At 47.8% G+C, this 15477-nt stretch overlaps 1 protein-coding gene across 1 annotated transcript in view; it reads right to left on the reverse strand.

The window, feature by feature from the left end:
• LOC105477203 (gamma-aminobutyric acid type B receptor subunit 2) overlaps window positions 1–15477 on the reverse strand; it is a 419718-nt gene that overhangs the window by 279822 nt on the left and 124419 nt on the right. Inside the window, exon 2 of the mRNA XM_011733608.3 lies at window positions 9335–9472. Within this exon, the coding sequence (XP_011731910.1) occupies window positions 9335–9472 (138 nt within the window). The remainder of the gene's footprint in view (window positions 1–9334; window positions 9473–15477) is intronic.

Here is a 15477-nt window from a genome sequence, read left to right on the forward strand (position 1 = left end):
GGTGCCTGCCACATGCTCCCCTCTCCATCCCCTCTGGCCTTTGCAGTGGCCTTCAGCTGCCCCACAGCCCTGTGTCCTAGGAGTGCTGTTGCCATGGCCACCATGGGTCCCGCTTCAAGCCAACTTCCAGACTCCTCTGTCCTGAAAACCCTTCTGAGGGTTCCTTCTTCCTTCTACCAATTGTATCCAAACAAAAAGCTACCAAGCTTTTCCTCGCCTCATGTGTGACATGCTGCCCACTTTCAACACTGTGCTTGACTGCACTGGGCATCTGACGACAGCCAGGAAGGACCCTCTAAAGTCCCCAGGTCCTTGGGGTCTCTCTCCTGCCCTCTCTGCTTGGCCAATAGTGCATGCCCTTAGTATCATTTCTCCTCTTCCCTTTCTTCTTGTTTTTAATGAATCCAGAAGGTGGAAGCATCTCATAGATTATTAATGTGCTAAATGGCCCCCCTGGAGACCAGTGCAAAGAAATGGCTCCAACCCGTGCTGGATTACTGGCCTCTATTCTCTTTCTTAGAGAGCAGCAGCAACAGTTTCCAGCTGTGCCTTATCGTACTGCTGCTTCTAACTGGTTTCCGATCAAGGCTGCAGGCTCACTTGCATGTACTGTGGCAAGGGTGTGGCAGTCACATGGCCGGGTTATGGCAGGATTCTGGCCTGGGTGGGTTTTAACTGTTGGGGGCTAAGAGGCAGACATTGCGTGTACTTTGAGCATCTTGCTGAAGAGCCCCCATTCCATCCCTGACTCCTTATTTTCAGAGTCTGCAGTGTCAGAGTGAAAAATCCTGTTGTCCATGCGAAGCATGAAACTCCAATGGCCATAATCAGAGATCTGCTCCTAGCAAAGGAGTCCTGGGCATCATAACAGCAGCTACTGGATTACAGTTTATAAAAGTGCTTTCCCTTGAAGAAAAAAACATCTGCACAAAACACAGAAGGCGTGTTTGCTACTCCCATTTTACATAACAGAAAAGGGAGGCTAAGGGAGAGAAAATCAAAGTGCTGGAGGGTAAGCCACGGGCCCCGCGTCGCTATTCCTGTGAGACTTTGGCAAGGCCCTACCCCATCTGGTCTCTGTTTTTCAGTCTGTACAACAGGGAGACTGGACCCAATGCGTGCTAAGCCTCTGCCACCTCTGCCATTCCATGAATCTACCTCAAATTCCACAAGCCACAGCTAAGCAACAAGCAATCTTTTGATTTCTCAGACAACCTACAGTTTAATAAAATAATCATTTGAGAAAATCATGTCAGATCACAAAATTTCTGTTCCAAAATTTCTGAAGCAAAATGGCATCGACTGACCATTTAGAATGATGCCAGAATTCAGTAAATAGCAAAAGGCCTGATTTGGAGGTTCTCACTGATTTGTTTTTTAAATGTCAAAACCAGGCATGCTTTTGAGTTTTCAGAAATCAAATCCTAAACGTATTGGGAGTCCATTGCCAATACCTCTACACACACAGTGTCAACATCCTCCCGTGTGAAAGTCCTCCTTGCCTCCACTCCCTCACATGAGCTTCTCCAAGGAGACAGCCCCATGACACAAGCCGAAGTGTTGCTTCCCAGGAAGGTCCTCGGGGGGAGTGCCAAGGCGGGCCACAAAGCAGGGTGGGCTGTCGAGGGGAGGCTGGGGACAGAGCCAGGAGAAATGCATCTACAATTTAATAATCTGCCATGGCTGCCTTTTAAAGGACAGGCTCTGCGGGATACAGTTCTTGAGGAAATAGTGTTTGCGTTTTCCTACGAGCAGCCCTTTATCCCTTTAGGAATCTGACTTTATTTTCATCAGTGAGACGATTTCTCTCTGCAAGCTGAAGCTGCGATCATCTCACTCCGAAGCAGGAAGGAGCGTGGTCCTGGTCTCTGAGGATGTCAAACTCCCTCTTGCTGGCATCTCTTGGACCTTTCCCAAGCTCTGTCTCCATCTTCCCCACCCAGCTCCAAATTCTCCTGGTTTTTCCCAGGTCCCATGCTTTCAGGACAGATTAGGCTGGTGTGAGATCTGCAGGACCGCCCCCAAAAGTGCCAACACAAGCCACCCTTAGATCTCTGAGGACAGGATTCTGGGTGGGTCTGAAAAAAACTGCAAAGGAAACTTAGTTAGAAAACGGGGGGGTGGGGGTTCCTGAGATGGGAGATGCAGGCTGAGGCTGAGCCCAAGGCTGTGTTAGGGCTCCCCTTGCGTCCGTTTAACAAGAGGCTGCAGCTGGAGAGTCCTCGGGTGACTTTAGGTCTGGCAAGCTCTGATGACGTGCCCTTGGTTCTTAGGGGACCAACTCAAGGCCTAAAAGACAGGCACCTGGCTCTCCATCAGCAAATACGCCCTGAGCACTGTTCTGGCATCACTGCCAGGCCTGTACCAGGCCAAGGGGCAGAGTGAATGAGACACAACGCTAACCTCAGGCAGTTGCAGGCTGGGGTGGGCAGACATAGCAAACACCCTGGGAGGGATGTGCAGGTCAGGTCAGGAAGCACAGGGGAGGCCATGGGAGGCTTTGCAAAGGAGGGGCACCCAAGCTGCGCCAGGAAGAATGAGCACAGTCCTGCCAGCAGCCTGTACTGAGGCCAGCAGCATGAAGGGGCATGAGGTGGGCCGGGAAAACGGCAAGGTGATGGTGCACTCCATGGACTGTGCCCCACCATGGACTGTGAGCTTCATCCTAGTGGCACTGGGATACTTGCCCTGGCAGCATCCCTCCACCCTCACCCCGCTGACCTCCTCTATGTCCTCTTTCCCACACGGGCAGCATCAATTGGAGTTTTTTGGACCAGCAGCATTTGTTAAACAGCCCCGGTGTCTGGGGGATGAACAGGCCTTAGAGAGCTCCTGGCCTGGCAAGTCTCCAGGGGCCAAGAGCATCACAGTCACCTGAGCCACTGATATTGAATTTGCACTGTTACCAAGAACCCCCATAAGTGACTCTTCCCATATAGGTGGAGAGCCACTGACCTGGTCTATGCCTACTCTGTGTATTAAATTTCCCCAACAGCAGGCCTGGCTGAAACCGGACTGCTCAGGGAACTTTGGGCCACAGGGAACTCATGACTTCACAGCCAGGCAGCTTGCTCCATGCTGGAAGCCTCCAGAGGCAGGGCTTGCTTGCAGGAGGTGGAAACCCTGCTCCCCGCTAACTTCAGCCATGGCTCCTGCTTCTCCCCACTTGCACCAGAGAACCAGCAAAATCTATCACAGTCAGTCATGCAACGCTGGAGGTCTGGACTCCTCCCTCCTCCCCAGTGCCCTGTGTGCTCTCCAGGCTGAACACCCTCAGCTCCCCAATGTCTAGACCTTGATCCTTCCCTGATGCTTTCCTGGGTTATGCCCTAGTGGGTTCCTCCCAGCATGAGGCCCAGATCAGAGCCCTGCACCCTGAGCGGGCTCTGACAGTTTGGAGAGGGACAGAGCCACTCTCACCTGCATGTGAGACCCTGGACTCTGTGAAGGTCCTTGCATATAGAGGGAGAAACTGAGGTTCCCAGTGGCTAAGTGACTCAAATCACGACTAAAACAGTATTAGCCTCTCTATGCAGCAGCTATGAATCAAGAGGCCCCAGCAAAAGGCAAAAGTTAAATTTAACCGATTTCAGCACCAGAGGGAATTTTCACCCCTCTGGTGTGTGAATCCCTATTTTTGTGACACAAGGAAACAGAAACAACTGATTATGCATTCCCGGCTGTCTCTGTCCGGCAAGCATTGCTCCTCCAAAAAGGGCAGCCAGAGCTCCTTTTCAATTACGCAGATTACACACAGTTTCCCATTTGTGAAGCTCTGTTGTGAAGCCCAGTCTTGAATAAGTTAAGAGATTCATCAAATCCCTTGGGCACCTGTAGACCCACCCATCCACCCCTTCACCGTCTCTGGAAACAAGCTCAGCCTCCCTGAGTTGGAATGGCTTGGGAGGTCCACAGAGTCTGGCTCATAATAAATGGGGCTATGTTCCCTGAGAATGAGAAGGAGGCAGGAATCCAGGCTCCCAGTCTACTCCCAGATCAAGATCCTGATCTTTGTTCTTATATCTTCCTTGTCTGGCTGCACAAGGCTGGGAGAAATCCAGTCTTCTGGGCTCATCCACCGTTCTGCCTCCCAGGTCCTCAGATAAGTCCAAACTGTTGAGTACCCTCCAGTTCCAAGCCCCCCAGCGTCCCGCATCCACGTCCAGTTGCAGCCATTGATCCAGCCCCAGTGTCTAGTAGTGAATGCTAGGGCAGTATTGTCTGGGTTTGGGCATCTTCCCCCACAAGGAGCCTGGGAAAATGCAGAGCGATTCTGTGGAGGTGGAGGCTGAGATTCTGCATGGTCCACTGCCCTCCCCACCCCACAGTCAGAGCCACACTGTGAGAGGCTCTGCCATGGAGCATTTCAGGCCCCTCTGTCCGCCTATCCTCTGCACTTAGCACAGTTCAGTACTCAGTGAGGACCTACCGTGAGCCCAGGCCCTGCGCCAGACACTGGGAACCAGGAGATGAAGAAGGGGTGGGGAAGGGCTGCCCCCAAGAAGCTCACAATCTGATACAGAAGACTGGTATATAGAACAAATTATTTTTCACAACACTTAATTTTTTTTTTCATAGAGACAGTGTACCACTTTTTTTTACCCAGGCAGGAGTGCAGTGGCATGATCATAGCTCACTACAGCCTTGAATTCCTAGGCTTGAGCGATCCTCCAGCTTCAGCCTCTCAAGTACCTGGGACTACAGGAGTGTGCCACCACACCCGGCTAATTTTATAATGTTTTGTAGAGATGAGGTCTCACTATGTTCCCCAGCCTGGCCTCAAACCCCTGGCTTAAAGCCATCCTCCCGCCTTGGCCTCCCAAAGCATTCGGATTACAGGCATGAGCCACTATGCCCAGCCCATTCTTAAAATTTTATTTTTGTGAATTGAGGTAAAAGATACATATAAAATGTACCATCTTTACCTATTTTAACTGTAGAATTCATTGACATGAAATTTAATAAGAGAATACTGCACACAATATAGAAGGATGTGGAACAGTGTTTCTCAACCTTCATTTCACTGTTAGTCTCCTAAGAAGACTTTCTGGCTACTTTTTCCTACTCTTGCCGCCTGGTGAAATTGTAATACCACAGGCATACATAGATCTGTTTGTGTACTAGATCTATATCTATGCTTTATACATTAAAAAAGTAAGATTTTTTTTTTTGCCTCCGCACAAGAACCAATGTTTACTCCCTTGGAGGAGATATCACCCGCTATTGAGAATGCAGGGTGTAGTGGAGGAAAAAGTAATTAATTTACTTTTTGAGCTGGGGATGGGCAGCACCGAAGGAAAGGGGGTGAAGGAGATCAGGGAAGGCATCACAGAGGAAGTGGTATCCAGGGCTTTGAAGGATGAGCAGGAGTTCTGCAAAACAGGGCAGGGCCTCAGCATCAAGTCCCCCTTGCTGGGCAACTGGAGTTCCTGTCTTCCTCCAGACATTAGTCACTATAGTATCCAGTCTCCAAGCTAGCCCCCAGTGAGCTTCACCTCCCCCTGCACCTTGGTACTACTCCTCTCTAAATAAGAGCTAATTTGTGTGATCCACAGATTACAGCAGAAGTTATAGCATGCAATTTGCAGAGCTAAGTCCTAAAAGACTTGGTCTTTTCATGACTCACTTTGGGGAATGCCAGCTGCCTTGTCATGAGTACACACCGGCAGCCCTATGGAGACCTCCACATGGAGAGGAGCCACACTGGAAGCAGATCCTCCAGCCCCAGTCAGGCCTTCAGATGATGCCAGCCCCCAGCCTTCAAGTCCTCCAGTTGGGCCCCAAACACCATGGAGCAAACACAAGCCATTCAGTGTGTCTGAATTCCTGAACCAGAGAAATAATGAAATAATACATGATATTGTTGTTTTAAGCCACTAAATTTGGGGGGATTTGTTACCCAGTGATAAATAACTAACACAATCCCCATCTTGTAACCCAGTTCCCTGTCTTATCAACTCCTCTAGGTTGGAGGGCTGTCCTGCTCATGGCGAGGTCAGGTAGCTCTGGTCTGCAAGCTGGGAGTTTCCAACGTTGTGCTTGTTCCTGCAGCTCCTCAGGGAATTCTGAGGGACAGATGGTTCCAAGTGACACTGAGAATCAGTGGAATCAGTTGGATTCCTCTCTGGGCAGGGGATTTCTCTGGGACCTCAGCCTCTCATGCCTGGACAAACTGTCCATCTGCAGATCCTTCCATCCCTTCCCATCTCCCTCCATCCCTCTGATCATTGAGCAGACTTCTGATGAAGACTGTGAAATGACAGGCATGGGGAAAAAGAGAAGTCCAGGTTCTGTCCTTAAGGAGCTCACAGCCCAGCTGGAGAGACAAACATTTATAAACACATCCCCACATCTGCAAAACCCTAAGAGAGGGACAGGCAGGGTGGAATGGGACACTGGGCTGTGCACACGCTCTGCTAGAATTAAACAAGGGGAAGTGATAGAAAGGCTTTCTAGGGCCCAACTTTAGCAGCCCCCTAGTAGCAGCAGGAAAGGCTTCCTGAAGGAGGCAGGATTTAAGCTGGGTCTCAAAGAAAGGGTAGCACTTGATACACTGGATATAGGAAGAATGGGATGTTTTGGGTGGTAGGAACAGTGTAAGAAAATGTGGGAATGCAAGACCAGGAATGACAAGTAATCAGGGGATTCAACTTGGGGAGTGGGAGGAGACAGGGCAGGACTAACCACAAAGAACACTTAGTTAGCACTTACTGTGTGCCAGGCACAACTCTAATCCCTTTTCAATCTTTCAATCCACACGACAACCCCATGAAAACAGTCCTATTACTACCTTGATTATGCAGATGAGGAAACTGAGGTTCAAGGAGGCAGCACATAGCTCTAACTAGTAGAGAATGTGATCCTCAATATTCAGGAGAGCAAGCTCAAGCCCAAAGAAGCTAAGTGACTGGTCCAAGGTCTCCATAGCTGTCCTAGGCACTTTGAGGGCTGAGGCCAGGCTCCCAGGGCACACTGAGCCATGCTGGCTTTCAGGTGTGTGGTTAGGTTTGTGGTTAGGTTTGCACCAGAGCACATGGCTGCTTTTCTGGCCTCCTCTTCGTGTTGCATCCACCCACAATCAGCGTGGCCTGCTCCGGCCACAAGGAATGACTCAGCACTCCCCAAGCCCACATACTTTCCCACCTCCTGCTTTTGCACGCCCAGTTTCCTCTGCAGCGGCGCTCTCTCCCATGTCTCCAGCTGTCCAACGCCCTCTCCTCCTTCAGCAGCCAGCTCCACTGCACCTGCCATAGCACCTGCCCTGGGGCTTCCTTGACCCGGGGCTGAGTGAGGGGCCCTCGCCTGGGCCCCACCTCTCTTTCATCACACCTGCTATCACTTGTGCCCACCACTCCTTGTGGCTGCAAGCTCGGGCTCCACCCCAGCACCCCATGCATGCAGCACCAGACTCAGAGGAGGTCCCCAGTCAATGCAAGTGGAATGAAACAGATCCTCTACATGGTTAGGCTCCTGCTCACCCTGCCACTCTCACTGTCTTCACCCTGACTCCCCACCTATCACACTCCAGCACCACTTCCCTGTTTTCTGTTCCATGAATATGCCAGGTTCTTTCCTATCACAAGCTGCCTTCCTGCATTTGCTATTCCATTCATTGACATGGAATGCGCTTCACCCAATGGTCTCCTTCTCACCCTTCGGGTCTCAGCTTGAATGTCACCTCCTCCAAGAGACCTTTTCTGGCTACCCGAAGGCAGTCACTATATATCTCATCACCGTGTTTCCTTCTATCATAGCCAAGTTTCCTTACTACAGTCTTATCTTAAGGGCCAGACTGCCCGAGTTAAAATCCTGGCCCTACTAATTGTTAGCTGTGAGTCCTTGTGCAAGTTATATAGCTTTTCTGTGCCTCAGTTCCATTATCTATAAAATGGGGATGATAAGGTACCTACAGCATAGAGCAGTTATAAAAATTAAATGAATTCATACAGAAAAATACTAAGAACAGTGTCTAGCACATGGCAGACCCTCCATACACAACCTTATTATTATTATTTAATTATTTACTTGCTTCTTGCCTGTCTTCCTCCTAGAATGTAAGCTCCAGAATAATGTGAACCCCATCTATCCTGTTCAGCACTGTATCCCCATGTGCCTACCAAAATCCAGGCACAGAGTAAGTTGCCTATAATATTTGTTGGATGTATGTATGGATGGATGGATGGACAGATGGATGGATAGATAGGTGGGTGGGTGGATGGATGGATGGAGAGGTGGATGGATGGATGGACGGATGGATGGATGGATGGATAGACAGACAGATGGACAGATGGATGGATAAGTGGGTGGATGGGTGGATGGATGGATGGATGGATGGATGGATGGACAGATGGATGGAGGGATGGATGGATGGCTAGGTGAATGAATGGATGGCTGGATGGATGGATGGACAGATGGACAGATGGATGGATAAGTGGGTGGGTGGGTGAGTGGATGGATGGATGGATGGATGGATGGATGGATGGATGGATGGATGGATGGATGGATGGATAGGTGAATGGATGGATGGCTGAATGGATGGATGGATGGATAGGTGAATGGGTGGATGGGTGGATGCATGGATGGATGGATGGATGGATGGATGGATGGATGGATGGATGGATGGATGGAGCAAAAAAGTAAACATGTGTATGAGCCACCACTCACCCCTGGTGGTCATATAGTTCCACGCTCTTCTTTCCCATCCCCAACAACAGCTAACACTGGCAAGTCTTACCTACAATAGACTGTATGTGTGTTGGTGGAGCATTCAGTGATGTACAAAATCTGCCAGGGCAAAGAGTGAATAACCGGCAAGGAGCCCAGGAAAGACTTAACTGAGGACAAAGGCAGTCTTAGAGGACAAAAGAGAATTTCAGTGGGAAAGGGAGGCTTGGCAGAGAATTGATGAGCGGTCATCTGGTTAAGGGAACATCAAGAGCAGGGCTCTGAGACCCAAAGGTCCAGGACACATGTGTGGAAAGGCAGAGTGTCTGGCAAGGCTGTGCTTTGGAGGAAGTGGAAGGAGCAGGAGATAACAGTGGACAGGCAAGTTGGACTGGCATCAGTGACCCAGAAAGCTGGGCTAGGGAGTCAGTGGTGATCCCTGAAGCCTTCAAATACATGGTGGTAGCATCAGGGCTGCCCTTTAAAGACCCACCATGGGGGCCATGCCAGGTCAGGCCAGCAGTGAAAAGCTATGCTATCACCCAGGAGAAAGTCCAGGAGGCCTGACCTAGGCAACATAGAAACCACATTGTACAAGGAATCATTCCTGCAAAAGACTGAGGGCCAACCAAAGACACCTCCCCACAACAGAAGGTAGCTCGGACCTTACCTGCACCAGATTCCAGCCTTGGAGGGACTCTGCAATGATGGATGTGACGGATGGACAGACACCTCCAAACACCATCAAGTGGTTCGGCCCGTATTTTATTGCATCATAGAAGGCTTTCAACCCTTTCGCATTGTCGCACTGGGAAGCAACACATAGAAAGAAAGGTCTAAATTAGAAACAGCTTTTCCCCAGGGACATGAGCCCAACAAACAAATCTTCCCTTGTGGAAACCTTTTGGGTTTCAGTTCTCCCATGGTGGGGAGTCTCCTTAAGTCAGCCCTGAGTCCATGCTGTGAGCTCAAAGAGTGTGATCTTGGCACCCACTATCCTGTTTCTGCTCCTGCTAAGTGCCCTCCAAATCTAGGACCTCCCTCCAGCACCCCAGCTGTCTCCCTTCAGAGTACACTCATGAAAAGCCCCCATAATGCCTCGCCCTGGGATCTCCCTTTTTCATGGCCATTTGTATTTTAAGGATGATCCCACACTTATTAAAATAGCTATAATAAAACACACACACACACACACACACACACACACAGAAAACAACAAGTGTTGGCAAGGGTGTGGAGAAACTGGAACTGTTGTGCCCTATTAGTGGGAATGTAAGATGGTGCAGCTGCTGTGGAAACAGTATAGTGGTTCCTTGAGAAGTTAAACATAGAATTGCCATATGACCTAGCAATTCCACCTCTAGACGTCTACCCAAAAGAACCAAAGGCAGGGACTTGAAGAGACAGTTGTACACCCATGTTCATAGCAGTGTCATTCACAATAGCCAAAAGATGGAAACAACACAAATGCCCATCAACAGGTGAATGGATAATGGAACGGTGGTGTATCCATGCAATGGAATATTTCCAGCCTGGAAAAGGAAGGAAATTCGGACACATGCTACAACATGGATGAGCCTTGAGGACATTATGCTAAGTAGAATAAGCCATACAAAAAGACAGCTATGATACGACCCCACTCATATGAGGCTATCTAGAGTAGTTAATTTCATAGAGAAAGAATGTAGAATGGTGGTTGCCAAGGGCTGGGAGGATTAGGGAAGGGGTCTTCTTTGTTTGACAGGCTCAGAGTTTCAGTGGGGATGACGGAAGTGTGTTGGAGGTGGATGGTGGTGATGGTAGCTCAACAATGTAAATGTGCTTAATGTCACCAAACTGTACACATAAAAGTGGCTACAATGGTAAATTTTAGGTTACGTATATTTTTACCACAGTCAAAAAAAAAAAAAAAGATGATGATGAGGATAAATCTAAAGAGATGATTCATTCAGCAAACACTTGCCAAGCACTACTCTGTGTTCAGTCCAGGGCTGGACATTGAGGAAACATAAAAATTGGATCCAGCCCCTGCCAAGGAGCTCCTGTATTAGAGAGAAAAGTTCACCAAGAAAACAGTTCACGGTGACCCACCATGGGCATGGAAAGGGGCCAGGTGCCCACGATGAGTATCAGGATTCAGTTCTGGCTCACTCAGCACCTTTCCATCCTCGCCTCCCTCGGTCAAACCCTGTGGTCATCTCTTCCCTGAAGAGAGGCTTTGGTTTCTACTGGGCGTCTTACCTCCCCATGGGCAAGTTGAACCCCCCCACCATCTAAGAGTCTGAGGGTCCTTTGTCAAATATACGAATTCTTCTCACTCTTCCTGCTTTCCATGCACTTAAAACCCAAATTCCTATCAGAATATATCTCTCGAAAGGTTAAAAATGTAATTCTCATGAAAATCGATAGTGAACACATGTCAAACTTTTATTTAACTCATTAATAAGGGGATCTGCAGGATGACAAAGTGGATTCAAAAGAGCATTTAAGGAACAGGGATTTTTACAGCGACTGAAAAAAGGAATAAGATAAGATTGCCAAATTACATACAAATGTCCCACAGGGTGACAAAACCACAACCTTTGGGGACAGAAAAGAAAATCATTGAAAACCAGCATATCTTATCTGTTTTAGAGGCTTGCAAAATGTTTAGGTCTTAATTAATTGAGCAAAGTTCTATTCCCCCAGTCACATGACCCTTAGGCAGGAAAATGCTCTAAGTATTAGGGTAAAGCGTCACATAATCACATCTTTGTATTATGTACAAGTTTGGGGTCATTTTCTTAACACTCCTTATCACAACAGAAGCCACTCAGTCCAGCTGCTGCCTCCCAATCTGGCCTGAGTTCCCTTTTCTCCGCCCTTTGCTCTCCAAGTACACAAACCTCCTTCCAGTTCCCTGAAACCAAATGCACTTTCCTTCCTACCTCTGGGCCTTTGCACTTGCTGTTTTCTTTGCTGGGAACATGATTTCCTTGGTTCTCAGCATGGCTCCTCTTTCCCATCAATCAGGTCACCCTCCCCAAAATATCTCCCACCCCCATTCACTCCCTGACACGCCACCCTATTTAATGACCTAACATAGTTCCTAAAATTATCTGAAATCATCTTGTCTACTGTTTGTTCACTTGTAGATTGACCGATTTCCTCAACTAGAATGAAAGCCCCAGGTGGGCAAGGATTTTGTCATTGTTTTCACTGCTGTCTCCCCAAAGCTTGGAAAGGGGCCTCAGTCAAGATTCAGTAAGATCTGCTGGGGCCAGGCGCGAAGGCTCACGCCCGTAATCCTAGCACTTTGGAAGGCTGAGGCAGGCAGATCACTTGAGGTCAGGAGTTTGAGAACAGTCTGGCCAACATGGCGAAACCCCGTCTCTATTAAAAATACAAAAATTAACCAGGCGTGGCAGCACGCACCTGTAATCCCGGCTACTCAGAAGGCTGAGGTGGGAGAATCACTTGAACCTGGGAGGTGGAGGCTTCAGTGAGCCGGGATCACACCCTGCACTCCAGCTTGGGTGACAGAGTGAGACTTCATCTCAAAAATAAAATAAAATAAAATAAAATAAAATAAAATAAATCTGTTGGATACTTTCCCTTCATCTGCTTTCCTCCTCCTTGCTCTACTTCCACGTCTCTCTTTATTTTTGTCTTTCTCTCCATTCTGTGTCCTCCTCATTTTTTCTGCTTGTCCTCCACCTTCCCCTTAAGTGACCGCAATATGGGATCAGAGTGAACTAGGGTTTCTTGCTCCCTCTTCATTTATTTGAGAAACTCCTCAGAACTGTGGCCCACGTCTGTGCCGACAGGGACTCAGTCCGACATGGTTTCTGGCCTCGGGGAGCTCACTGATGGTGGAGGCAGTGAGGCCGGGGCACGTGGTCACCTCCCGTGGGGGATGGCAGCCGGTGCTGTGGGACAGAGGCAGATCCAGGCTGTGGGCACTGCGAGGAAAGCCAGGGAGGGCTCTGGAAGAGGGAACACTTGAGATGGAAATCGTAGGCGGAGGAGCAGCACGAATACAGGCAAGGAGGTGGAAAAGTGAGACGGGAACAGAAACAACCCAGCTCGCTTCAACAGTGAATGACAAGGATGAGGTGGCCAGGGAGAAGGTTTAGAGCTCTCAACACCAGGCTAGGGAGCTTGAATACTACAGATTTTCGGTAAACAATTCAATTTAAAATTTTTAATTTAATTTAAAAACTGGCCAAGTTAATTTATTTTCCCAAGAAAGAAAGAGAGAAAGGAAGGAGGAAAGAAAGGAAGAGAGGGAGGGAGAGAGGGAGGGAAGGAGGGAAGATTAAGTTCTTACTGCTTCTGGGGCCCTCTATTAATTATCCCTATTCCTTGATTGAAAGCAACACTTCTCACCCCCAGCAGAGCATGAGCAGATGTAACAGAGTAGTTCATGTTTTAATTGTTTCTACCATGATTTTTTTTTTTTTGAATCTACCGTGATTTACTGAATCATTTCTAGTTTTAATACATTTCTGTAATGACTTTGGCTTGTTTTCTAATCTGTAGCTAATGACAATGATAATAACAGTACCGCAGGATTTATAATCAAAGTTGCATTAAAATAATATTAGCAACAATGAATTTATTAATACATGTTTGCTCAGCAAACACTTTCTGAATATCTAGTCCATGCAAGATTCTGTATTAGTAACAATGTCTTGGTTTCTCACAAATATAAAACACTGGGATATGTCAACTAAAATATCTGAGACTATTTGACAACCAGTATGGGAGTTGGAGGATCTTACAATGTTCCCACATATTTATCTGACTGAATTTTCACCAGACTGGGTGTGGTAGGCAAAGTTTTGGCCGCATTGACCTTCACCCCTTGGAATTACCTCCATGAATATTTTATGTTACATGGCAAAAGGGACTTTGCAGATGTCATGAAGGTTACTAATCAGTTGACCTTAAATTATTATACAGGTAAGCCCAGTATAGTCACACAAGTCCTTAAAAGCAGAGATCTTTCTTTACCTAATAGCAGAGGGGAGATCAGAGATTGGAAGCATGAGATGAGTTTGATATGCCATTGTTGGTTTGAAGATGAAGAGGTCCACATGTCAAGAAAGCAGGGACCTCTGTTCTACAATTGCAAGAAACTGAACTCTGCCAGTAACCAGAATGAGCATGGAAGCAAATCTTCCCTAGTTGAGCCTCCAGATACGAACCCAGCCCAGGTGACACCTTGATTTTGGTCATATAAAGCCCTGACAAAGGGACCCAGGGGAGCCACACTGTGCCCAGACTTCTGGCATAGAACTGTCAGACAATAAATAGGTGTGGTTTACATCACCAAATTTGTGGTGATCAGTTACAGAAGCATAGAAAGCAAATACACTCAGGTAAAATGAGAAAAATAAGAATGACACAGTAAGGTTTTCCTTAAAGTTAATTCCATTTGAAAAACGATCCTTAATTTACAGATGAGGTCCTTTGTAGTTGTATGGTGTTGAAATATTTTTCTGTTATAAAAGGATATAAATGAGAGAGGTCTTGTTTTTAATGTCCTGACATGACAAAATAGAAAACATTTTCACCCTATGTAAGTTTCTGTTCCGTGGCCCTCCCCTCCTTGGTGTGTGAAATCCCAACATCTAGGCATTTCTAATCTAGCCCCACACTCTCAATTTCAGATGCAGAGACTGAGGACTAGAGAGGAGAAGGGATTTGTCCACTGTCTTGCCAGGATTAGGAGAGGGATTTCTGGATTCCCAGTCTCTCAGCATTCGAATAGTCTAGAGAACTCAACAGGAGAAGAGAAGTTTAAAGCTAACAGCATTCTAGAAAAGACCATTTCCCCCAGGATAATGCCACAAGCCTAGGTCTCCAGATCAGAGCTCTTGGCTAGAAGCAAGAGAAACACCACACTGGGCACCAAGCATGCTTCCCTGGCTCCCCTAAAGGGAGCATCTTTGCAGTGAATAACAAAATAAATCACATGGATGTATCTGTCCCATTTTCGATGCTATTTTCCCTTATCCTAATTTCTAATGCTGTATCTTCTTACCTAACATGATTCGTGTCCCAAATAGATGGACTTTCCAGCTCACCAAAGGTGAATTTTGGGGGCTGGATCAGCTTAGAGTTTTTTTGTTTGTTTGTTTTGTTTTTTGAGACGGAGTCTCGCTCTGTCGCCCAGGCTGGAGTGCAGTGGCCCGATCTCGGCTCACTGCAAGCTCCGCCTCCCGGGTTTACGCCATTCTCCTGCCTCAGCCTCCGGAGTAGCTGGGACTACAGGCACCTGCTGCCACGCCCAGCTAATTTTTTGCATTTTTTAGTAGAGACGGGATTTCACCATGTTAGCCAGGATGGTCTCGATCTCCTGACCTCGTGATCCGCCTGCCTCGGCCTCCCAAAGTGCTGGGATTACAGGCGTGAGCCACCGCGCCCGGCCAGCTTAGAGTGTTTTAAACTCAGCCCCTCAGAGGCCTAAAGCCCAGCAGATAGGGCAGTGAAAGGAGCACTGAGCTCCTCGCCTTCACTTCAACCAGCAGCTCCTCTGCCATCTGCTTCATCTATAGCATCAGAGCTCCACAGAACACTTAATTTTAAAGCTAGTAGTTTTAAAACACTTAATTACACTACTAGTAGCAAAAGTGTTTGAAAACCACCCAGATGACCCTGAAGGTCCTTACAGAGTATAGTGTTTGTCTCTGGTCTCAGGAAGGGTGGGTGAGTGTCTTATAAGCATGGTGTTTCGGCATACACGCCAGAGGCTACCCACTGTAAGTTAATCCACTGCACATGAATGTACCTAATGATCGAGTCACCAAATCGCTGGGGAACTTCTCT

Source organism: Macaca nemestrina, chromosome 14 (assembly GCF_043159975.1).
Source record: "Macaca nemestrina isolate mMacNem1 chromosome 14, mMacNem.hap1, whole genome shotgun sequence".
In the NCBI taxonomy this organism is placed as follows: domain Eukaryota; kingdom Metazoa; phylum Chordata; class Mammalia; order Primates; family Cercopithecidae; genus Macaca; species Macaca nemestrina.